This window comes from Belonocnema kinseyi, chromosome 2, assembly GCF_010883055.1.
Source record: "Belonocnema kinseyi isolate 2016_QV_RU_SX_M_011 chromosome 2, B_treatae_v1, whole genome shotgun sequence".
NCBI classification, from domain to species: domain Eukaryota; kingdom Metazoa; phylum Arthropoda; class Insecta; order Hymenoptera; family Cynipidae; genus Belonocnema; species Belonocnema kinseyi.
This window is the reverse complement of record NC_046658.1, coordinates 73,478,845-73,506,378: the sequence shown is the minus strand read 5'-3', so window position 1 is coordinate 73,506,378 and position 27,534 is coordinate 73,478,845. Positions and strand designations below refer to the sequence as shown.

Below are 27,534 nucleotides of genomic sequence, written 5' to 3'. Positions count from 1 at the left end.
ATATCTAGTGTGCTACTACGCATAAGAGGAACACGACGCGACGAACTGTCATCGCGCATGCGCAGTAGTGCACCATGCAGTAGTGAACACCATGTGACAAAGTGGGTGACGCGCGTTGTATTTGCCGGAGAAGGCGAATCGGAGAAGGCGAAACGGGTCTTTTTCGGGTCTTCTTCGATTTTCTGTTGACTATTGTCGATTTGCTATTTTGGTGCTAGCGAAAAACTAAGTGCGGTAAAAACTACTGTAGTATAGGGCCACGCTCATTGGTCGTGCCCGGGGACACGTGAATGTTGTGGCCCAAGCATGGCTGTTCAGTGTTCAATGCGCAGTGGTTAACACTTGTAAAATGTCGCAGCCACGCGCCAGATCGATCAGGTTATAACTGTCAAAAAAATTTCAATTTGTCAATCAAATCGCGTGTGCAAGTGAATCCTCCTGAAGGTGGAACCGCGCTCTGTCTTCTTCTTCAGTAACTCTCTAGTAAGTCGTTTTTGGATATTTTTATATCACCCACCACGCCCGTGGTTATACCACGGGTGGTATAATTATCTCTTTGGGACTATCACCTATTTAATTAAAATGAAGTGTATAGGTGGTTGCGTGGCGTGTTTCCCGTACCATAATAGTCTCCACCAATCCCGTGCCATTTTACTTCGTGACGTCACGCCGACTTTGTCAGTTCTTTTCACTTGTGTGATGTTTCTCTTTTCTGTAGCTGTCTCGATCCTTGACTTTTCACGAGGATGGATGTGTTCCAATGTGTTAGCTCGAATTTCTCTGTCTCATTTTAATCCATCAACAAGCTATCTAGTTATCTTTCTTTCTCAATCCTCGCTTGTGTTCACTCGTATTTTTGCACGCATGCACACCAAGACCAGGTGGGGACGTGGGGTGGAGTCCCCTTTTCCACCTTCCCCTAACCTCCTCGCGTAATATTCACAGGATTAGAGATTTTTATCACCTTGACTAGAACTACTAGACCCAAACAGTGGCAACGAACGTGCTCTCAAACGGGCGTAGTTTCCTCTTGTAATCTGCTCGATTTCAGTCAGTGTGTTATGTCATGCTTTTTCGATTGCCGGTGGAAACGTGGAATACAAGAGAGAATTTTTTTAGTTTGTCGTCGACCCTTTTCGGGTCTTTCAACCTTCAGGCGTGACTGAAGGGAGTAAAATGGCCTGAATTCGAGCGAAACATGTGGAAGAGATGTAGGTAGATGTTTTTTAAGTTTCGTAAAAATTTGTTTTCGTGCTGTTGTCAAATTCACAAACAAAGCATTTATTCAGCACATTTAGAGATTTAGGTGCCACTGGACCTAGAAACTCAAGAATTTGTAGGGAACCCGTGTAAAGCCCGTAAATGACCCTGAACTTGTTCCTTGAGAGATAGGTTTTAAAAATTTTAATTTTCAATATTTTGGAAATACTTCAATTTCTTTAAAAGGACATTCTTACTAAAAGTATATAAAGTTACAATAATATTGAACTCAACCTGCCTGAATTTCTTTAGGCAAGGTAATTTTTAAAATAAAATACTAAGTAATTGTTTGTCGTTCTAAGAATCGTTAACCCAGGATGTTGAGAGTTTCTTTTTTTGCCTAATAAGTTTGCCATAGTTTGAAGTATGAAAATAAAATATTTTCCATTTCGGAAATTACTAACTTACCTGTCAGAATTCGAAATCTATAATTTTAAACTGTTCATAGTGCATCTCTAGTGAGTTCAGTCCAAAAGCGCTTGCGCCTCCCGGTTTTTTTTGCTGTTTACACTTCTGGGATGACTCGCGCACGTTCTGAGCTCAAGAAGAAAAATTGCTTAGACCCGCCCTTTTTGGTAAAACGAGATGTTGAATTTTGTAAACAGTTTATTCAATATACTATAATGAAAAGGGCTTAAAGGTGAAATTTTATTAGCTCAAAACGATTTGCTTGTCGTCAAAATAAAAGCTGCAAGTGCTCAATATCTTGCGAGAGCTGAATCCCTTCGCTGTTTTCGAAACATGGTGAAAAAAGTGGAAAAATATTAGTATTTTGAAAATTCCTTCTTTCCAGCCTTTCATGCAGTGGGACTCTGGGGGCGTGTCAAAAATCGACAGGACTTCTTTTTCTAACGTGTGGAGATACAAAATCTGTACCAGAATTAAGCGTACAAAAAATCGAATGTTGTGTTTCTTAAAGTTTCGGAGTTATGGCCCTCAGAAGGCGAGTTTGAAGGAATTAATTTGCTGAAAATATCTAGTTTTTGTGAAATAACTCTTGCATCGCTGGTGGAAGTTGCCAGTAAATAGTTTAAGGTAACTCAATTTTTAGTGGATTTACAAAAAACGAAGCTCTATAAGAGCGCTAAAATTATGGCATTTTAAAAATCATCGTTTTTATGAAACTTTGTTAAACCTCAATTTTGCAATTAATTTTTATCGTTTGACGAAATAACTATTTTCCTGAGTATCGAAAGTGAAAGTTGACCCTGACTAAATTACACTCAACTTTGAGCAAATTTAAAGAACGATATCTCTAATCGCACTGAAATTATCGAGAAAATTCTGGCCTTTTTTATTTACTCAAAATTGAGTACTGTCATCTATTTACTGGCAACTTTTACCAGCGGGGCCTAGAACTCGGAAATCATAAATTCCGTTGTCATAACTCCAAAACTTTTAAAGGTAGAAAATTCTACTTTTTTAGTTTTTTCAGCGTATTTCATACGCTTTCATTCTGTTACAGATTCTTAGGATCAAGAATAAACTGGAAAGGAGATATTTTTAAAATACTATTTTTTTTCTCACTTTTCTCACCATTTTTGTAAAATATTGAAAGAAATCAGTTCGGATATTTATTCTTTCACTCGGAATGCATGAATTAAATTCTAATAAATAACATCTCTTTTAGGTCCCAGTTTTTCTGTGCATCGTCATATTTTGAATTTTCCACTTCATGAAGCATATTTAAAGATTAAATTTCTCATATCTCTGCTTTGTAATTTTTTTTTATACTAAAAATAGGAGTTTTCAATTTTTTATAGCATTTTTTATGTTTGAAGCAAAAACTCCGAATCGTACCAAGAAGTGAGTAAAATGAATTTGGTAGGACTTTTAAAAGTTCATGCAATTCCTCCTTAACACTTTTTGCCGTATTTTGCGTAGTTTGAAACATAATTTTAATTTTCCTTTTTTTTAGATTGTAGTATTTTCGATAAGTAAAAAAAATGGCAAGACCTACAACAAAAAGTGAAAAGGAAATTTGTAGTACGTTTGAAAAGCTACAATTTTTCTTTAAAATTTTATTACGTATCAGTCTGCGTTTGGCATAAAATCGAAATATTCGATTTTCGCATAGCATTTTAAATAGATAGAGCCAGAACCGCTGATTAAGAAAGGTTGGTTAACGAACTTGTTCTTTCTTTTCGCACCCAAAACAAGTGTGCCAAGGCCTGATTTGTTTCGTTAAGAAACTGATGTAGTCAGGCTTCGGACGGTTCTGCTACTTTCTCAATACTAAATTGTGAAAATCTAAAAATTGATTTTTTTCAAAAATGACTGGCTGTGTTTTTGGGGCTTGTAATGATGGTAAAATATCCCAGAAGTGTAACACGTGTAAAACCTGGAGGGCGCGTGTCAGATTTTTCCGGTACAATGCCACTGTGACAATTTTAATTAATAAAATTATCTACAACAAATTCGTGCGTCATAAAAAGTAATTTTGAAATATTGGAAAGAAAAAATATTTTAATACTAATTATTAAATTTTGATTTTTGTAAACACTGTTTTCGGACGTAAGGTACTGCAGTTTTCCCCCAAAATGTAGACATTGAGGAGATCGGTTAGAAAATCTGCTTACATCCTTTTTGGGTTTGTTGTAATTATACGGAAATTTTTTTACAAGATGTTACGAACTGGGCGTCAAAAACAATAATACTTTTTTAGAGAATAAATAGATATGCTAACAATGTTTGATACAATAATTCGTGGAAATCTGATAAAGACTGGCTTATCCGGTCTAAGTCACGGCTCAAGTTTCAAGCATTATGTTTATTTAACCATCGCATGCCAAGCATTGTATTTCTATAAGAAATGCATATCTCCTGGGTATCGAATATTTGCCTTTGTATTTGCATTTTTTTAAAACAAATAAATCAACGTGCTTAGTTCCCTCTTTAGTCGAATGTTATATCAATTTTATAGGTTGAAGTTCAGCAACATTTTACAGATACATTATGACAATTGCGATTATATATTTGGTCTACTGATGAAATTGATTTGATAAATCTCGATAAACAACATTTCTGCTCAAATATTTGCCAGCTGAGATTTATTTTTGGAATAACCAGCACATTTTTTATCTACATATCTTGAACTTTATTTTATGTTTAAAGTATGAAATATTAATGAATGTTTTTAATCATTAAAATTCTATCACTGTACAAAGCAAATAAAATACATGAATTTTTATCGTGCTTTTTAAACACTGCCCCGCAGAGTACTAAAACGTACCTCATATTTTACAATTTACAATTTTAAAAATTTGTATTGATCAAAATAACTAATCTGAGCGTACAATGAATAAGGCATTTTTGTTCAGCAGTAAATGCTTCAGTGTCGTTGATCGATATATTTTTATTTAATTCTTTGTGGCTTAGTATTTAAACAATTACAGTGGAAAGAATTGCTGTGTCAACAGAATTAGTTTTATCAACAACTCGGTGTGTTGAAAGCAAGGAACATCAATATGTAATTTAGAATTAAACTTGATTGTTATAAATAATGGCATTAAAAATTATGTAAACAAATACTTGTTCACAGTGCTCAACCGCAGAAAATAGTATATTGGGCTACAAATGTGGGAAGTAGGCAGTTCCACCCGAGTGTGAAGTTTGATGTACGAGCTAGAGGTGAATCAAAGGCGAGTTGTAGGAGAGCCGGAAGTGATCCGAAGATAAGCTGATGGCAAGTACTATAAACTTCACAAGAGTTATTTAACCGCCTACTTTCCGCACCGGTTTCACGCAATATATTTTGTTGACAAATCCAGGGAATTGTCGGTTTGATAAACAATAAAAACAAACTTTCCGGATATTTTTGAATATCATGAATTACGAGATATTTTGGAAACGTTGGCTGTTTCTGGTCAATTTATAAATTTCCGGAAATGAACGTGGCCAAAGATTTCTGGAAAAAAACCCAAAATTTCCGGTAATATATGGTAGATTGTTAAGTTAATGGAAATTTAATAAATCCAAAAAAATCCAAAATCCTTTTAAATTTTCTGTAGGTTATGTTAATTTATAAGTAGGTTTTGTAACTGTGGCAAGCGCCCAAAAATAGGGGCTTTTTGAGGAGTGTGAATTTTACCGCCAAAGCGAAGCAAAGGTATTCATCTGAGGCAGGATACCCCTATATACACTCAAAATATATGCGTCAAAAATGGCATAAAATTCGAGTTTTGAAGGTTGTGCAAAGTAGTATATTGTGCTACAAGTGCGGAAATTAGGCAGTGTTCTACGCGACTGTGAAGTTTTCTGTACGAGAGGGAGGCAAATCGAAGGTGAGCCGATGGCAAGTACTCTAGTCTATCCTTCACAAGAATTACAACTGCCTACTTTCAGTATCTGTTGCATACGATCTTTTTGTGGAAAATGGGCACAATATTTGATTTGAGAAACAATAAAAATTAAATTTGGTAATTTATCGTCAAGTTACCGCAAGATTACACAAATATTTGAATATTAGACATTTGCGATAAATTTGGCAAATTTTCAGTAAATTTGTTAAATACCGAAAATTTTCGAGAGTTTAGGGTATCCAGAACTTTTAATAAGAAACGCAAAAAATTCCGGGAATTTAAAGGGTCAGTCACAAAATACGTGACAAGATCAGGGGGGGGGGGGCGTTTCAAAGTATGTTTACATTCATGTATGTTCATTTATATTCAAAGTATGTTTATATTCATACTAATAACAATGAAAAAATCGTCACGCTGGGAGAAATGGAGGGGTGGTGTGGTAAGATTCCTGAATAATCCATCATGATAGTTTGAAAATTGTCCCTATGGAAAATTTATAAATGACCGGAAATAGGGTTGTTATCTATTTAATACATTTTTTTCTGGGTGAAATTAAAAGTATAATAATAGTTGAATATAGTTACTTGCGGAAAAAATTGTTTATAATTGCTTTTACTACGGTTTCTGAACTGCTCACTTCTCGCACGACACACATGTTTGGAAAAGCGAAAATTCGGTTCATGCGTTTGAAAGTCTGTGACTAATTTTTACCACGGCTTCAAAACTGGTCACTTCTCGCACTTTATAAATGTCTCAAAAAGCGAATTTACTGTAAGAGTCATGTTTATGGCGGAAAATGACTAAATAGTAACCATTCCTATTTTTATAAATATTTAAAAATGAAATTATGTGAATTTTCATTTTTTTCTATTCAATTATGTATTAATTTAGTATTAATTCGCTTGAAAGATATATTAAACAAAAGAAAATTATTAACGTTAAATTTTTGTTACTGCTAATAAGGAATAAAAACAAATTTAAATACACATTTCTCACTACTAAGCTACGCAAGTGCCATACGATGTTTACCATTCTTATTGTTTATTCATCCTCAGTGCCTCAACGGTTATTTTATTGGTTGGATTAAGCTTGTTAACAAACATGACCTTTGTTTTGGAACCTGAAAAAAGTGTATCAAAGACTGATTGGATTTGTCAAAGCTTTTAAAAGTTAGCGTGGCTACAAGATGCAGATAACCAGGCAGATGCGGCAAATTTTTGTTAATATTTTAAAATCTTGATTTTGTTCTTTTTTATAGCGCCCTTTCACTTATTTCAAACAGCAATTATGCAGGCGAGCGAGTTACATCAACATTATTACCGCATTTATTATTCTTTAACATCCTACTTTAACGTTCCTCTTGGCACCATATGTTGCATGAGTTCTTGACTCGAACTTAGCATTAATGGTACCACAATATTGCACGTTTAAAGGGAGGCGTTCCAAAAGGACATGTACAGCATTTTTGCGAAAAGTAGTTTATTTACCCAAAAAGTTATATAAATTTAAATATTTCGTTTCGAAACATTTGTTTAGATTTTTCAAATTTTATTTGTACTTTTTCTTTTTGTGGTCTTTGCTTCTTTGAATTAAATATGAAGATTTAAATTACTGCCTAAAGTCAAGGAATGTAGAAAAAAAATTAATTCCTTTAACTCTATACATCCAGTTCTCAAATTTTCTTTCAATAATGAATTAATGTCAAAAAACACGTAGCTTACATACTACATCTACGTCCTAAGCACTCTGAACTGTACACGGAAAAGAAAATTTCCTCTAAACGTGCAGGTGCACATTTTTTCTTCACTTGTCACTTGTATTCTATGCCAAAGAACAATAACTTCAAAGAAAGTTTCATCCTAACATCCTTATCGGAAGACTGCGTTTTATCCATCCGCGCACATTTGAGTACACACTGGACTGAAAGCGAGAGTTTGGTGTACATGGAAAAATTCGGAAAAATGCTAAGTTTCTTCTAAACGTCCGGACCTTTTTTCGATGTTGCCTGTCATCAAATATTAGTAATTAGGAAAACAAAATCCTATAATCGAGCATTTAAAGAAAATGTAGAATTGTTTCTGAAATTTAGGAAACGTATGTGTGGATGGATAAAACGTAGTCTTCTAATAAAAATATTGAGTTGAATCTTATTTGGGTATTGCCTGACGTCAAATACACGCGAATTTAAATGGTAGAAACTTCGATCAGTGCGTTCCTAGAATGACTCTTGTATGACAAAATAGTAGTACACATGAGCGCCAATATAAGATCGACTAATTTAGTAATTCCTAGAACTACTGACCGACGCTGTTTCTCAGCGCACATTAACAATGCGACGCTATCAGTTTACTGCAGACTGGTTACGTTTACAGAGACTTATTTAGTCCAAAACCAGTGAAAGGCAACCCCCGAAAATGCTCTTATATTGGCGCTCTTGTGTATAGCGATAAATCGCAGTACTCCACAGCCTAGCTGCATAATTGTATCTCGTCGCGCAATATTGTATCACGGTCCTGATGTTTTCGATTCTGTGAATTTTAATACAAGGTTAGAACCAAGATTTTAATACACATAAGTATATACTCTATAAAGTATAAGGCTATGCGCGCGCGTGTTTGTGTAAGGCTATGTTAAACTATATGACCATTTTAATTAATTTTTATTTTCAAATGGGATATTCCGCTGAGTCGTAGCCACAAGTGCTGAACTGAATATAAACAATTTTCAAGATTCAAATATGATTGAAGATTCAATACAATGAGACTAGTATATTTTAATTAAGATTATTATTCTAATAATACTACACAAGAGCTCCAATATAAGGAGGACTGATTTAGTAGTTCTACCAACTTCTGGCTCGCCTGACTGTCATTTCGACGGACTGATTTAGTAGCAAGGTCAGTGCGCGGCAAACCCCCGAAACTGCTCTTATATTGGAGCTCTTGTATATTTTTTAATGTATTGTTTTAAAATTAAATTTTCTCTGAACAACAATCCTTAAAAAATTACATGTATTGTTTAGCAACAGTGTCAAAATATTTTGTAATTTTTTACCGTGTCTTGAACATTTTATTTGGCCCTATTAAATACTAAACGGTTAAAAAAAGCTTGAACTGGGCGCTGCTGCATTTTAAGAACGACAAATAATTCCTGATTTTTTTATTGTATCCAGAAAATTTGAATAGGTCCTATTAGATCCTCAAATGAGTAGGAAAAATTCAGGAGTTTTTTTATACAAATTGTTTACGCTAACACAGAAAAGTCTAGTTTTTATAGCTTATTTTTCTTACACCTTAATTTAAATTAAATTGCTGAACTTGAAGAATAACCGAATTCGGAAAGCACAAAAGGTCGGATGCGCAGAAGTTCTTTTTGCGCCGCTTTGAGTCACAGAAGCAGGTTATTTTGAAGCATGCCCCTTTTAAAATAACTAACGTTCCTATCATTTTTAGATCATCAAAGATTATAAACACCCACATTTTTCTCTCACTAATATTTTTTTTCAAAATCCAGTCTGATCAATAAATTTCATGCGCAAAATATATTACGGAAGGTTCATCATTTACTTTTACGGGAATAAAGTTTCATTGATTGCCAACGAGAAGTATTGGCAATTGAGACTATGGTACCCCGCGTTTCCCTTTCTTTTTAAATTACCCTTCTTTCTTAATGACATTTTTGGATTGAACACAAGTTTAAGAAGTTCTAGAATTTAAAAAATAATTGTCTAAATCTACCAGATAGCAGGTTTTAACAGTTTAAATATTTTTTCTTTCAATATACATTCCATAAATTTCATAAATTATTTAACTAATTTCAAATATTATTAGAACTCTTAATATTAGGAAATACAAATCCAGGAACGTGAACGCGCGCTTCGTACTTGCATTTTCTATGGACTTTTTTTAGATACATTTCATAGTAATTTTTACTTAATTTTAATTTGAACCCTTAGCTGCATAGTGGTCCGTATATGGACCACCTATTCTACCATCTATTTTTATTTACAAAACATAATTATTGATGCTTATAGACGTTTATAGACTTTTCTGTTAGCTAAGTGCTTTTTCTATAATACTACTTGACAAAAATGAATATTTTATTTGTTGATAATTAGTTATAAATAAACAAATACTAAACAACGCTTTTTTGGAGAAATTAATTTCCCACCTGAGGACAAATATGTAAACAGAATTTAATTTAAAAATGAAATGCAAATGATTTCTACTCTTTTTAATGCATTTTTATGATTTCAAGGGATTTTTAGGAATTTTTAGAGAACATTAGGGAATACATTAAATTTCATTTCAAGGGGTTTCTACTGATTTCAACGTTTTTGAGGGATATAAAGTAATTTGGCAAATTTAAAGGATTTTAAGTTATTTTAAAATATTTCAAAGAATTTCGAGAGATTTTGTTTAAAAAATTTGTAGAACTCCTTATATTAAAAAACTTGTCATTGTGCGTTTCGAATTTGGTTTTAATATAGTAAAATAAAAGTCCAGGGACGAGAACACGCGTTTTACGCGTGTATGTTTAATGCTGGTGTAAAATATTTTAGGCGCTGAAACTTAAACTATTTTTAATTTGAGTTTGAGGGCATTGGTGAGTGTTGTTTTCAATTTACGTTCAAAGTATTAATTATAGCAAGGAAGAAATAACAAATCTTGGACAGAAATATTTAATAATTACCACGATTTAATTATAAATAAAGGCTTTCTAGAAGAGGAAATAAAAATTAATAGTGTTACTAATAATAATATTTGAAAAAATATATGTTCTTTAATAGCAGAAAGTATAAAAAACCGTTTAACATTATTTAAAAACCAAGCAATTGCTTATAAAAAGATTCTTTCTTCTTTCCTGAATGTAAAAAGATATGTTGAATCTTTCCTCTGTTTTTCCCATTTTTCGTGGGAAAAATTACACTATTTCTCCTTCTTTGAGCTTTTTTGGGCGATGATTCCTATTTTTCTTTTACCCTGCTGGCACCCATTACATTGAAAAAAGGAAAAATGACCATAGAGTATAATTCCGCAATTATTAGAGAAGTCTGATCAGTTCAGAATGTTATTGCGACAATCGTTATCATTACCGTCGTTTCTTGGTACTAAGTTCGTTAGGAGATGATTTAATCAGCTGAAATGACGCTATTTTCACTTGACACGTGGTGCACACTTGATTAATAAAAATAAATTTCGGTTTATTTGGTTAAGATTGCTTTTATATTGAAGCATATCACCCTCGAAATTGATTTGAAACAATCGACATAAAACAAAATTTATTGACTGCTCTACAAAAATGCAATATAATTTTTATGGATAAATTCTAATTCTCAGGAAGAAAAAGTCGACTTTTGAAGTACAGTGTATAAGATTTCAGAAATTTTTGGCCTTAAATTTGTGAATAGTTTTAATAAATGACATAATTTTTTCAACTTGCAGATTTCTATCCGTGGCAGGCTCTACCGAGAAGTGGCGGAGGTGGAGGAGGGCTGCGGGATTCGTCGTTTTGAATCGACGACGAAAATTGTCTCGGTGTCCAATCGCAATTGGACACGGGAATAATATCTCGGGTGAAATTACCGGGAGCAGGATTCAAAGATGAGCCTGGAAACTTTGTTGGAAGCTGCACGCTATGTAGAGCAGCAGGAGAAGAAGAGGGAGCGCCTCGCCAGCACCTCCTCTTCGGAGCATTCACTCGGCATTGCTCCCCACTTCAACCATCATAATTCCGCCGAGCCACGTGGTAAGTGCTTGTCGTTGTCGCTATCCGCTATCCTGCTGCTGCTGTTATTATTTGCCCGAGCGAATTTCAATCACGTCGCCCACTAATACTAAAATCATACTTATGACAATTTTAAATTGAATTCTTAATTTATATTTAAACCCAAATTCTACCAGAAATCACAATTTAGGGGGAAGATACACCATGCATGTAACAACAATCATAAATATTAGCTTTTAGAAGTTCCGAATTTTTCCCACTTTATATTTTCAAGGTGAATGATTGGTTGGTCTGCCTCCCTTACTTGGTCACTTCGTATTATATTAAGATAAAGTGAAAATGCTTTTATTTAACAAACATGATATCAGGTGTTCGTCAGAACACTCAATTCCATGAATGGTCCATAAAATTAAAAACGCACCTGTACTTGCGAAGATTTGGAACCATTTGTGCAGCCACATTATTTGAAAGGTCATTCTGAAGTAGTATATTATTTTTACTTTTTGCAGAATGTCCAGTCATATAATTGTGTTTTAAAATTTTACAGCGCCTCATTAAATTATCATTTCATGCACAGTAAAAAGACGAACTGATTTTTTTGTCTGGAAAATGTTAATCAACGTTGGCGTAATCTTTCAGCAGCGTTGATGGATAAACGTTACCTAAAATGACTCAATTGATGAGCAAAGTTAACGAATGCAGAATGCAGCGAAAGCATTTTTACTGGAAAGTTGGGAAAACAATCCAATTCTTGGGTAAACAAATATTTCTGGATAAAAAGGATGTGGATGTCTGCAATTCTCAGATCTCTTTGAGACTCTAAAGTCATTGTTGTATTTTAATTAGGATATCAAAGTCGGAAATAATCTGATGTATTAATATAGGTTTCACTTTTCTTCACTCTTGTAGGTGAGCGACACTGATATTCACACACGATTCGCAGGCGTCTCCAAATTAGGTATGATTTTCCTGCCTCCAGTGGTTCTCAATTGAAATCTCATCAGGTTTTTTGTTTTCTCGCAGAGAAGCACAAAAACTCTTTCTATTTTACCAGATTTTGTTTTCTATCATATATATTGTATGAATTTAATTGAAAAATATTCCCTGGATCGATTTAAATGGATTGTAGTAAATTTGTAAAATAAAATTACAGCAAAATTTTCTCCGTAATATTGTTTATGAACATATTAAAGGTATTCTCTAATATTACTGTTGACTTTTATCAATTCATCGGATTTGTGTCGTGCATTCAACCACGATGTTCTGAGTCATCCCAGATTTTAAAACCTGCTCTTACTGACACTCTTTCAGTTCTTAAGTGAAAACAAGTATTTTGAGTCGAAGTAGGTTTTTTAATCAAACACTTCTTTACTTCAAAATTTTGGTAGAAATTCGATAAGGGTTATCTAATTCTAGACCTAGGGTATCGAAAATGCCGCATAGCTTATGTTAGCTGCTAAGTTTTTTTTTACGATCAAACAAAAAACTAAGAAACATAGAAAGACAGAGCATAGAGTTTATGTGGAAATTTTAGAGTTTTTGCTTAATTCGTTATGAAAGAGAACCCTGAAAGTGTGAACGAACGGAGAGGCCCGCTAGGTTAGAAATTTTCACGCACTTTTAGTTGATCGACGTGAAGTTAGAGCGTCATCAATTGGCTTGATGGCCATCCTTATGCCACAAGGTATGAGGAGGGGGGGGGGGGGGGGGGGGGGGGGGGGGGTTCTAACCAAAATATACGCGGGCGCGTGTTCTCCTGAATCTTCTAATTTCTTTTAAGGAAATACATGGAAAACTATCAAATGTTCACTTCTTATGTTTTCTTCTATATGAAGCAGTCCACGTGGACAGAAGAGACAGGGGGAGAGGAGTCAAAAGTCCACGTTTGTCCACGAGGAGGGTCTACAAGTGGAAGGAAATTGCTCACATAGTGTGTGAAAGGCCCCTTATGCGAGTTCTTCATATATGTATAGCTTAGACCTCTATGGAGAGAGACACATTTCCCCTTACAGTGTTCACCGCTGTACACTGTACAGGACTTTTTGATATTTTCGTGGGGTGCGAAAAGTTTGCACAGTGTTATTTTTTATTAATGCTTTTGTTCGTGAAATTTTTGAAGTATTATATGTGTTTCAAAGTAAATATTATTTTTCCCTAACCTTAATCACTAACCTCCCCAATCATTTATAATGTTCGTGAGATCAGTGTTGTTTCTATTCTGTATTAAATCCTCTTGCAAATAAAATTGTGATTTAAGAATTGCACTGACCCAAGTCAATCAAAATTCATAAGAGGTCAACTAGTTCCGGTACAGCGGCACAAATCAGAATTGGAAAATCTCATGTCCCAACTCTCTCTCTCTCTCTCTCTCTGGGGGATCTCTAGTATAACTGTTTCTATGAATTTACCTTAATAATTCCTTGAACCAATGGTGAACTGTGCCAAAGGCGGCTTCGGTTCTGGTCCTAATGGTTGTCACTTAAATCAAACAACATTCGCGGGCTCTGAACGTAAACATTCAGGGCCGTTTGAACCATTTATGTTGAATTTGGACGTTTGCTAACAGCTGGCGCAACTAAGTCGCTGAGGGCACTGCCCACTTTGTCGCTATGGTGCTGTTTTTCACGCATGACCGCCTCTCTTTCGGTCATGCGGTCCTCGCATCTCCAAAATGCCAAGGACCGAAATTCTAGGAACGACTTAAATGGGATTCCCTGTGTAATAACATTCAAAAGTTGGTTTCTAATGGCTTTTGGTTCAGTCGATTGCTGGATTAAACAAATACCTATTAAAGTATTGATTTCTTGCTAATTTAGAACATTATGTTGTTTTTTTTTTATAGATATTTTGAGCAGTGCTTGCGCTTATTAATCCTTAATTTAATATTTTTTTCGCGTATAGTTGTTAGTCTGATATTTACTGGCCTTAGAAATAGGGATATTTCGGGGAAATAGTCGAAAAATAAATAAAAATAGAATTTTCTATTCTATATACATTTTAAGTTTGCATTACATAAAATGTGACGAGTTACACATCATTTGAAATCCGGGAAGGAATACTTCGAGTTTGTGAGAGGGCGTATGTATAGTTTGTTTATCGAAGTCTCGTTCAGTTAGAAACATTGAGTCCCGATTCTTGATGGCCGGCCACGTTTTCCCAGGTCAATGACTCGAACGAATGAGCGGTCCCGCAAACCGAGTCTCGATTCTTGATGCACGCGAAAGAGTTCTCCAACATGAAAAACCCTGTTGTGCACGCCACTTGGCCATCAGTCTCCATATGCTGCATTGACTTGAGTTGACTTAACTTGACTTGACTTGAGTGGTCTTTTGCAAGCAACGACTCGCACGCGCGAGAACCTTTTTGAGTAACTCGCTAATGCGCCATTTGAAATTAGCGCCGGTGCACAACTGCACACAGCCTTGTTTCAACTTCTCCAATAAGGTGAAGTAGGTGCACGTACTTTTTCCTTACCATTATTTTTAGGCTTTTCAGTCCAAAAAGTTTCTGTATAATTTTTGTTTTGACAGGACAAAACGTTTTTTTAAGTTTTTAATGACAAATTTCCTTGCGGTTTTTGTTTCAACGGGATTTTAAGCTTTCAGTTGTGGTTTTTTTAGAAAAAGGGAAATTAAGTGAAGTATAGTTTATAGACCTTTTCATTTAAGAAAACGATACTGCGCACGCCTACAAAATATATAGCACTGTCGTGCGTTTTAAGCACTTCCCACAAAAAAGTCTGATTTTCCAAGAGAAAATCCATTGAAATGAAAAAAAAGTTGTTACGGACAAGAAGTGCTGTTTCGGAAATTATAAAAGTGATAACCCGTGAAAGTTGTACTTGAAACATAAATATTATTATATTTCTTTTCAAAACCCTGTTTAACATTTAAAAATGGTAACATTTACGATAATTTAGTCAAAATGCATGTTAAAAATGGCGCGGAATGCAGACCATTGCTTCATTTGAAGTGGCAAGTTAAAGCTTTCACAATGATACTCTTGAATTTTTAAACTTTTAAAATTAAAGCTTAAAATGTTTCAATTCCAACGCTCAATAACTTATTAGACTTTTAAAATGGAAGCTTTTACAACTTTCCAATTGAATAATTTTTAAATAAATGCCGTTAAACCGAAAACTTTTATACTGTTATAAATTAAACAGTTTAAAGAAATCTGGTTACAAAATACAAATCCATGATATGATTTTCCATTTTCTAAGTTAAAGAAATTTAACGCATTTCTAAATCAGAAACATTATTAATAATAAAAACAAAGCAAATGATAATTTTAAGTCACTATATTAATAGTTCTTCAATTGTTATTTACACATCAACGTTTAGTATACAATTAAATACTGAATTACAAATTTAAATTTGTGAAATTCAAACGATTCAAGGCTTTCTATTTGAAACCATTCAGTTTCGATTTGTTTGGATTTGAATATTTGATTTTTACCTATTCGTTTCACATAAACATTTAAATATTGCTAAATTTTCCAAATTGATATTTTCCTTAATTACAAAATTACAAATTGAGTGGGTTAAAAATCCAATATTTTAAACTGAAATAAAATTTCAATAGGATTTGAAGTAGAATAAAAGCGCATAATTATATGAATATATTTATTTAAAATTATTCTCATTAAAAATGGATTATAAAGTTTCATTCAGACGTTTAAAGTTGTTTAAATAGAATTCTTTACTTTTGAACATAAGTTTAGCATCGTTTTGTAAAATTAATTATTGTTAAATTATTAATACTCGAACTAGCGTCTAATTAAAAAAAATCATTAGATTGTCTATATTTACAGTTGATCAACTTCAAGCGTTTCTTATCAGAAATATTAAACTTTAAACGCTCCTAATTTTTAATTCTTTCAAATCTCCCCAAACCTGCATTTTAAAACTTTTCATATTGAAAATCTACGCTTCAAAATAAAGAGCTAACACGGAAACTGTTTAAACTAAAATATTTTAGAATTACGCACTGTGAATTGAATGATTTCATAACTAAAAATATAATAATTGAACGTGATGTTTATGAAACAAATTGTAATTGGAGTTATTTAAAATTATAATGTGATATGAAATTCATAATAAATTCATAATATTTTCAGCGATTGGATAGATTTTTCTTTCTAAACTTTGTAAAATTCCCAGTTAAAAAATATATTAACTGTTATTTACCAGTATTAACAAAAAATTCCTGCCCTCGGTCAAGCGGCCATCCTGATTTTGTAAACACTATATAAAAACGTGAATAACAAAAATATCTTTATTTTTCTTCAGTTTCACGACAGTTTTTCACTATTTTAAACTAATATTTATTTTATTTTACGAATTTTCAGAGGGAAAATGTTAAAAGTACAAACATCACTTAAATTTATTTAGGTTATTAACATGCTTCATCAAACTTTTTTCATATATATTTTTATCATTACAGATAATTTTATTTGTATGTAAAGCACTATTTTTTTATTATTCCAACTATGCGACTATGTATGTACACGAAGTAAATATAACCTGTATCCTACATACCAGTCAACAAGTTTTTTTTCCTTTGGTACATTGTTTTCTGCGCTTCAATCACATTTACAACTGGCAAATGGCATTTTCGTCCTCCTTTTGTGCAGTAATTAAGCGACTGGCACATCTTTTTCATTTACTTTTACTTTAAAATTTGGTATGATACTGTACATTTACGAATATATGCTCGAACCGTTTAAATGGCCGCTAAGTATCATGGCGGTGCCTAAGCTTCCGCTCTTAAATGAAAAGGTCTATTACATCATTACATCAAACTCAGTCGATTATGTGAAATGTAGAAGCACAATGTCATTTTGTGAAATTTAAAACATTGTTTAGAATGAGTTTTGGTGAATTATCATTTTCACTGCACTAGTGGTATCTTTTTGTTTTTTAACTTCATATGTCATTTTTCAATTGTTGATTATTATTTTCTCCATTTACGGTTTTGCAATCCGATGGAAAAAATAGAATGTCCTAAATTTGAGGTTGGAATAAAATTAGAACCATGGCCGCCATGATCCGTTCGTATGGAATGTGAGAATTAAAATTTTCACCTGAAGTCCACTTAAACAATGCTTCGAATTCCATTACATGACATCGCCCTACTGTATTTGACATTATCGATTGAGTATGACGTAATGATGGGTTACACTATCTTTCTTGATTTTTTAAAGATTAAATTTCGAGTTTCCAAAATTGGAGTGCTAAAGATGCGAGAGATTTGAAATTCAGAACACTAAAATTTGGAGTGCTTAAAATTGGAGCCGTATAATTTAATTGCCTATTCAATTGGGTTATAACCCAGGTGAACACATCCACGTGGAATTTTAAACGTTATTTTTAACTGCAAGTACCTCGTAAACCGTAAGCGATAGGCTTAAAACTTTCAATACATATATGTATTTTGGATGACAATAAAATATTCAATCTAATTTTAGCCCCCCCCCCCGCCCTGTTTTCCTATTGTTAGAAAGCTCAACGATATGACTGCCTATGAAAAGTGCATGGAGAGAAAAAGATTTGTGAAAGACTGAAAAACATCAAATAAACTATATAATTAAAAAAAATTTAATAAGCCAAGAATGCTTTAAAATAGAAATCCCAACTTAAAGAAAGAACAAAAGTATATTTTCAAGTTTAGGCGTTAATAAATTCACGACAAAAAATTTTGATCCGAAAAAGTTCTACGGTTTCGAGTAAGTATATATGGAATTTGACAATCTCATAATGACACTAACTTTAAACTGGAACTGGTTCGGGAATTCAGGGTTGTTACAAGATCTGGAAGACCTATAAAATTGATGGAATTTAAAAAAAAGTTTTTAATACGCCTGGAAAAGTTATGGAATTTAAAAGAAATGACTCGAAAACCTGGAAAAGTCATGGAATTTCGAAAAAAAATTACTGGAACTTTTTTAATCTTCTCTATTTCAAAGTCTTAATAATTCAGTATTTTATAGCGAATTCTATATTTGAAAATTGGAAAAAAAGACTTAAGGACAAGGCCAATATCAAACAAAGTGTAAGAATTAAATGAAAATAAATGGAAGATTTATTGAGAAAAGCCAAAAGAACTTAAAGATGTTGAAGAAGAAATTCGTGAACTGATTAAATTTTGATAAATTTTAATATAGACAATTGAAGGGTACGCGTTCTAAACCTCTTGACCGACATTTCAGAAATTTTACGCGGCGAAGGAAAATCGTTGTTATTTTTGCAATTTTCAATATTTTTTCAAACTGTAAAATGTGTTTTTTTTTCATTTACCAGAGAAAAATAATACATGTTAGTTTTATAACATCTGAATTAAAATTGAACGTCATATGACAATTGGAAGCTATTGATGTTATCTAAAAGGGACCCAGCGGTCTAAACCTGCTTTCTTCAGTGTTCTACTGCTGGTTTTCTATTGATTTCGCGGGTTAGCATGTCTCTGCGTTGTTTTTGAAGCTGCGGGAAAGTTTTATATGTCAAAATGTTTGGAATCGCAAGCCGAAAATGTATACGCTTGCAAAAATGGAAAAGAGTTTATTGCAAAAATTATTACATAGGAACCTATATGTTTCACCTATAGGTGCCACCTATAGGAAATGACATAGGATCCAGCATGTTTCCGTATGGGACCCTGTTCAGATGTGCAGTAGTATTCTATGGCATCTACGGCTGCGCAGAAGTTTTTTTTGGTCATCCAGGAGCACCTAGAGACATACGTACCATTAGGTGCCATTAGGTATCTTATTAGGGAGTGTCCAATACAGGCACCTATATAGGTTCCTATGTCATTTCCTATAGGTGGCACCTTTAGGCGAAACATATAGGATCCTATATGTGAACGTATAAAGGAATTGTCATTAGAGTACAGCGATCTGTAGACATCGAAAATGACGTGAAAGTAGCCACAAAAAACTTTTGACGCATATATACACACAACTGCACATACACTGGCATATGTCTCACTGGCCTATTCTACGATTAAACTGAACTGGTGCAAGAAAAAGCACGGATTTCCCGTAAGGCGACATAAGTAGTTAACAAGTTTAGACCGCGGACCGATATGCTCTAGATACCAAAACCCGATTTTCGAAAATCAATTGAAAAAAAAGGTAAAAGAAATTTTGCCGTTTGGCTTGTGGGACATTAACTGTATATAACAAATATTCCAGAAAATATAAACAAAAAAATCAATTTCAAAAAAAAGATTACTATTATTTTCAAATTGTATCCTAATCTTTACATAAATAGTTCGACTATAATGGTTCTTAAAGTAATAACAAAAAAAATAATATGGTTATGATCATAGGATACTTTTTTTTCACTTTGATACAAATATTAATGGAAATTGTTTTGAATTCAATAAAACTGATTGATAAACCATTATCATTGCATAATAATTTGTTACAATCCAATTTAATTGGCTGAATTAAAAAAAAGTAGACCTGGAATTTTTTCAAAATTATACCGGGAAAAACTGGAAAAGTCAGGGAATTTTGTAACCAGACTTTTGTAGCAACCCAAGGATTGCAATACAAAATTCAATTTTCAGTTTAAATAAAAAACAATGTTGAGATATTGAGTTTAAGAATACAGGTAGTAAAGGTTTTATTATAAAAAAGTTCGCGAATTCCCTATGAATCATCCAAGAATTATGAGGATAGAATTTCACATGTTTGGAAGAGCAAAAATAAAAATTTGTTGTATAAATAATTTTTGACTATTTTAATGCTTAAAGAAACTATATGAACATGAATTATACTAGGAAACGTTGCGAAAGGTGGAAAAATACAATTATTTGCCTGTGAAATGGCAAGTGGACTCGCATGGTGGGCAAGGGACACATCGCGTGTCATTTACTCCCGTATGGTTCACCACACCCTCAATTACTATGATAAAACAAGCGATTTCGACAAAATCGTTTGAATACAATGTGCATCTCATTTTTTAAAAGAATTTTTCCTAAAATAAACCCATTTCCGGAAAAATATCCCTTACCCTCTTATGTCCCGCCTCCCTTCAAATACACCAAAAGAAGCAAAATAATGCCCTCTAAAAAATAATTATAAAAATACTTTGACCTAAACTAAAAGCATGGGGCGTACATTTAAAAATGTCTTTCTCTTATAAGTGTAATGTTTAATATTTATGCCTCACGTTTTCATTTGATGTAATGTTATTATTATATTATATATATTATATTATTATTAATGAAAGCTTGTTTCAAAAATCCAATTATATATTTTCTATGCTTCAAGTATTCACCCGTATAATTTGAAATTTTAATACTAAAATTATTAAGACATTCAATTATAAAATCTAAATTCTTTCCCATGTCAAAGTGAAAACCTTAAAAAGTTTGAATAATTTGTTCTATTTTCTGATTTTGAAATCTATCAAGTTCATGTTTGGTCTATTACCTTTAAACAGATCAACAGAATTTATAATGTTAAATGTTTCCTAACAAAATGTTTAATTTTAAACAAACTAATTGTCTTCGATATCTGCCAAAATACTGTAGAACTGGTTCAAACCCGGATCCCGGGAAATTCAGCGTGAGTAAAATCCAGTTTTATCGGAAACCTTTAAAATCATGAGTGCGTTGGGACGCAAGGACACCGGGAGAAGGATCGATCTTCGGCTCGCGCACTTTTTTCTAATGGCGATAATGTGATGTGGGTCTGGTTGCTACACCTACAAAGGGACTGGATTGCGAAGCGTGATCGTTGCGAAGCACGATACGATATAACGACGGAAAAAGCCCGAGTGCATAATATTATTGCTGAGTTGACCGGGCGAGTAGATGGCGCGGCCGTGAATGAAGCACAGAAGCTGCTGTCGTAGTTTCTGGAGTCAGTGACCGAAGCCTCCACCGTCGCCCCGAAATCCCCGCTTTTGCCTTTCGCTTCCCACCTCTGTCCCAATTCACCCCACCGCTACCATCAGAGGATAAAATGATCCACAAGTTCCCCACCATTCAACATACACTAACGTTCGTCCGTTCTCTCTGCTCCCCAACCTAACTCTAACTTCCGCCACCCTCGATCGTCCTCTGGCTCGGTGCACGTGTATTGAGTTTCGTGGGTGGATTTATTTATGTTTGTGTGCAATGTGCATCATGTGCATGGTTGCATAGCTTTTAGAACATATAAGTTGTTCTGCCTGAGGAATACGTTTAGACTTCATGATACTTCTCGAGCCAAGATACTCCTCAAGGACTTCTTTTACAGGACTTTCCCCCTCTTGTTATTTAACTCACAATTTATATTTCCAATTTTGAACCCTAAGTTGATTTGTCATTCCAGGAAATTAAATTTTTTTCACTGTTTCAATCCAATTGCAAATCTATATGTATTAATGATGGATACAATTTCAGTGCGAAAGTTAGTTCTAGAGCCAAACAAGGCCGTGGCCAGTGGGCGATGAGGCTCCCCGCCAATTTCTTAAAGAAGAATTCCTGTAATGTATAGATGTATACTTTCCTATGTGTTGCTGCATATCCCTTCAACTGCATTTTTTCCTGTTCCATGCCCCCCCCCCCCCGAAATTGTTTTAGGCTACGGCCTTGGAGGCATACACAAACAGGCGATACTCTTGAGATTGGGTTGATGGCGTGCTCCAAAAAATGTCGGAGCTTATCATGTGGGGGGAAAAGGGGGAGGAAACCGGTTTCTTGTGATCTAGATCATCTTTAAAAAACGACTTATATAAATTGATGTCTTACTTTTACATTCATAAATTTTAAATAGTTCCTGTGACAGAGTTTAACTCCTTCAGCATTGAAGGTGCAAATCAAAACCTACATCATCGTTTATAATGAAACCATATATAGAATATTCACTGTATGAGGTCCTCGCATCATCAAAATACCAAGGCCTTGGCCTCAAATTCGAGGAGCGACGCAAACTGAGGGTACTTATATAGGGATTTGAGCGTATTACAAGTGTTTAGTTAGCATATAACTGCAAAAATACTACCTAAAATTTAGCGAGTAATTTTTTGGGCCTAAAGTCTGTCAATGAGCGATTGAGCGTGTTGGATAATAATAAAACTTAATAAAAAGCAGTAACGTTTTTTCAGTATGCTAATGATTTTGACAATAACTAAAAAAAAAATGGAATCTTACGATTAAAAACAGATTTTGTGATAATCACTGATTTTCGTTCAATTGCCAATATTATGCTACGTACTCTTATTACACAGGTCACTAAGTATTAATAAGATATTAAATCAACAAAACTATCTTGTTTCACCCATTCACTCGACATTCGACCGGCTTGGTGCATCGTGAACATAGCCTCTAAATGCCACATGGCATGGCTGTGAACACAATATACAGGGTTGCCAACATTGCATTAAAAAACGATACTTATTATTTAATGAAAAAACGGTATAATTATAGCTGATTATTTTATTTTAACTGTGATTATTAAACCAAATCATATGAAAGAAATGTCCTATGCTATATTTCGATTCAGGGAACATGTTTTGTTTCCAAAATTTTAGTAGAAAAACGTCATAGTTTTGGAAAATAAAATAAAGTCTGAATAAATAGTTTGAATAGTCGAAATATGATATATTTCTCGCTTACAAACGAATTTAAAAAAAGGTTTAGTCTGTTTTTTATAATTTACAATTTCTTATAATTGATCAACGAAATGATAAAAATATATATATTTTAAAAAAATTAAGAGATTGAAATAATTTATATGCAAGGCCCCAAAGCCTAAAGCAGATGGCTATCTTACAAAAAATGTTTCAATTCATATATAGGATACATGGAAAAAGTGACACATTTGCTTAAACAATATTTTTCAACTTTATTTAAAAGGAAAAATTATACCTTCCTCTGCAATGCTCTTATACGTTTAGAAATTCGAGTACAATGTTTTTTACTTCGCATGTAAATATTCTTTTATTTCGTGTGCTATTTTAAAATTGTATCCTTTTACACACAATGTTTTTCCGAGATTTAAGTCGGCATGATTTGGAATAAAATAAAGCATTCAAAAGATTTACCCTTTTCGCATGCATAACTTTGATCATTTATTATTTGTGTATTAATATGACACCACATACCCTGGCAAGGTCGCACTGTTGTGATTTTGTAATGAATTTATGTTCCTGTCTGAACGTTAAATTGAACAAAATATTTTTTTGCAATTCTATTTTATCTTGAAATATTGCCCCAAATACAATTTTAAATAATGCATTATAAGCTTCTTTTCCATCTATAATTTTTAACATATGCAAATTAGAATTTTAGCCCCGTTTCTGGTTTGTACAAAGCCAGTTGTAAAAAAATTCGTTCATTTAAACGTTCAGAACTTCCAGCAGATAATGAATTGGTACTGGAGCGAAAGCTCGCATATGCATAGCGATGTGCTCTTATATAATTGGAAAATCGCTTTAAATATGCGCAATATTTTCAATCTTACATTTGCTTAAAATAAAACCAATTTTTAGAATATAAAATATTTTGATGAAATTAACTTAAATGTGGATAAGTCTCTATTCTTTGGACTTTCTGTATGCTTCCTTTGTGACAATATAGAGTTTTACCATAAAAATGTGTGCTTGTGGAAGATAAAATTTATTCGATTTTAATAAAAATGTTCCTCTTGTTCTGTATACAAAATTGGTTTTGACGAAATCGAAACATCGAAGCCAAGCTTTATTCAGATTCTCGGTGACTTTGGATTCAAATTTATCATTTTATCAGAATGACTTTACATCTGCTTAAAGTTGTCTATTTTTATTCTATTGGTTTCATTCGTAGCTTGTCAGACACATAAAGCGTAAACGTCGACACATCTTAAGTTCAAGAATTGAAAGTTTGACAATAAGACGAGAATAAAGTATTTTTTTTCCTTGCTTTTCTGACGTTTGTTATCAAACTCTTCATCGTTGAATACAATTATTCATCATTTATTCGCGTAGGATCACTTCGACGCTGTTGCAGAAACATTATAAACACGTCGTTTTTTAAATTTCTACACGGAGAAAAATAGATATTGAAAAGCATATATTAAAAACTTTGATATTTAACCATAATATATAGATATTACGGCATACTATCTAATATCTTCTATTCAACATACAAAATATTAAAGGGCAATATCTGTTTATATTGAAAGTATAAAATATGTGATATTAACAGTTAATATCTAAGATATTAAAAAAGCTAAATTTTTTCGAAGCAAGGTCGCTGACGTGTGGCTTGGCGACAAAAGATTTTGTCTGTATCTTGAGCTTTCATCGTGTGTATTGTGGTTTTTCTTATATCTATTGCACTATAAGTTTTGGTGGAAAATGGATTAAATGTTTTTGGATCTGTTATAATTTTCTCAAGAAAATGAGGACTCAGCTACAGGCATCTTTCATATTAGCCTTGAACAGTGTGTTATCTGTTTAACACAAAAATCGCATAATTATGCAAAAAGGCGAATGCTTGAGGATTCGGATTTTCAAAACAGAGGACTATGATATTCACATTCTTTTGCATATATAGAAAATGGCATGCTTTACAGGTAATTTTTGCACAATTAAAAAATATTTCTTGAATATCTTTGATTCTGCCCTTTAATGTCTTGGGTATTGTCAGTGGAAATCTTCTTTTTAATATCTACGGATGCTCTACTTCAGTATCTAGATTTCTGTCCCATAGTTAAATCGCTAAGATATTACCTATTAATATCTAGATAGTCTCTGCGAACATCTATTTTTCTCCGTGTAGGATCATAATATAGACCCAGATTTTTGTGGAATACAAAAAATATTGAAGTATTTTGTGCATTCAAAAGTATGTAATTTTTTCCAAATTTTAACTGAATTTTTTTCTTTGACCGGAATAAATTGAATATCGCATTTAGATAATGGAAATTTATTCCACATTTGAATAAGAAATATACTCGATATTTTTTGCAATGAGAGAATTTCAAATTGACTGGTGCAGACCCGGCAACACTTCTTTCTGTAAAGAAACATGAGAAGTCAGTTTTTCGTAACAAAAATTTAAAACCCGTTTAAAGCCCGTGGTTTCTTTCTGTGATTTGATATTTACATCCTTAACCTCGCTGCAATTTTCTCTGCACTTAGGCCAGGCTAGCTGCTAAATGTCAGTAACTTCCATCATCGAATAACGATCTTTAGATTTCCTTCTGCTATTCGCAACGATGCACATAAAGGCGAAAAGTGAAGGCCATCTTGAAAGTCCAAGAATCGGAGGCAGGTCTGGAAAGATCTTTTTCCTGTTCACACAGAAAGCTTTTAAGACTTTTTCCTTTACCCTGGCAACGTTGTAGAGAATTCGTATGGATTATGGTTTGCTGGAGACTCACATATTATCTGACCGCTCTCACGCCAAGGACTCAATGAAGGGGAACTTTTGGTTCTGTATCTACATTCTCAGACATCAAGTATCTAGAATCTAGACAAATAGTTACTAACCACTTAATTATGAACAGAATAATATTCAGTTCTTTCTCGAGTTGTCTATACTTTTGATAGGTTAAACAAAATTTGAGGTCACCAGTCGGTTTTTAATGGTAAGAAATCACTTTTAGATGTTTCTCAATTTTGTCCTTTAGAATTTCCATTGAAACTTTCAAGCGAATACCGAGAATGATACACATACAGAATTCGATTTCATGTTAAGCTTGAGATTTATGAATAAATTGAGCCAGAGTGTAAAATCACTCATTATATTTGGTTGGCATGTTCTTTGGTTCTTTGGCCGGGCTTTGATTGTAGGAAAAGGAAAGGCGGCATGAAAGCCGTGAAGCATTGGCCGAGGGGAAACATCCATGAACACGCGGGTAAATGATTTGCTCAGTGCGCATGCGCCTTGTCCCTGGGTAGCCCCCTACTCAATCTCCAACGTTGCCAGCTCTTCTGACCCGGTGGACCCGGCCGGGGAAACCCCTCCTTAATATTTATTGCCTTCTTCGCCGGCTTCCCTCCACCTACCATCTACAGCATTAGCACGTGGTGATGCGCTTCTTTTAATTTTTCAAACCTTATCGACCTGTGGATTCACTGACCAACGTTACGCCTGTCGCAAATCATTATTCCCAGCCACCGCATGGCAACTGACGAAAATATTTGCAACAAAGTTATACCTAGAATGTTCTGAGAGAAAGGTATAAAGCCAGTTTTCAAGTTTGGGGAACATTCGTACCTTGATTCGTACTACTTATCTTATAATATGATAGTATTGACATTTTTCGCAATTTCACGTCAACATATTCAGCTCGAAAGACGAATAAACGCCGCTAGTGGCTTTTAAAGAGATGTACCACGTGCGTTTTCAACGGTATCACTATTATAACTTACATCGACAACTGCTCAAATCTATACTATAAACAGCGTTTTAAACTTACTGATCTCTTAAAAACAAAAATTGCATATTTCTGAAAATGACCCAAATTTTTGAACTTTCTTTTCAAATTAAGGAATTTTATGAGAATAGCTTCAAAATACATATATTTTATATATAGTAGAAATTTATATTGATATTTCTCAACCTAATAAAACAATATTGTCTTCCTTTTTTTCTTAAAATTTTCTACATTTTGAAAAGCATGTAACTTTTTAAATTTCCATCGAATTTAAAAATGTTATTAGGATAATTTGCAAGCCTTTTTGCCGTGTACCAGAAAATGTTAAATCATTTTCTGAAAATTACAAAAAAATTGTATTCAAATTTTGAACAAGCTCCAACTTTTTGAATTTTTGTCTTATCGAAAAATTCAACTTTTTGAGTTTTTGTCTTATCGAAAAATTTTAATAAGATAGTTTCTAAATATATTTGATATCTAGTGACGAATTCAAATGAAATTTCCTAATCTATCAGAAAAATATTTTTTTTTCTATTTTTCTGAACATTTTCAAAATTTTCAAAAGTATATAACTTTTATAATTTTCATCGAAATTGAAAATTTTATTTAGATAATTTGTAAGTATCTCGCCTATCTATAAGAAACTTTGATAAAAATATATAAAATTTTTAATAAATTTGCAAATTTTCAAAATGTTCTACATTTTTTTAATTTGGTTAGAAATATCAGGAACCTTAAGAAGTGTATCAAAGGCTGACTCGATTTGACGAATCCTTCAAAAGTTAGCGTTGTTACAACATTCAGGTAACTTTACAAACAGACACCAAAAACCAGAGATCGAAAATTTGGACGATTACATTACACTCTCATGAATAAGAATTTAAA

General features: G+C 33.3%; 1 protein-coding gene across 1 annotated transcript in view; it reads left to right on the top strand.

The window, feature by feature from the left end:
• The first annotated feature begins 87 nt into the window (after positions 1 to 87).
• The window catches only part of LOC117166824 (flocculation protein FLO11-like), a 95,838-nt gene continuing 68,391 nt past the window's right edge, over positions 88 to 27,534 (top strand). The window contains exons 1-2 of the mRNA XM_033351150.1: positions 88 to 483; positions 11,006 to 11,309. Coding sequence (XP_033207041.1) covers positions 11,165 to 11,309 — 145 coding nt within the window. The 5' untranslated portion in view covers positions 88 to 483; positions 11,006 to 11,164. The remainder of the gene's footprint in view (positions 484 to 11,005; positions 11,310 to 27,534) is intronic.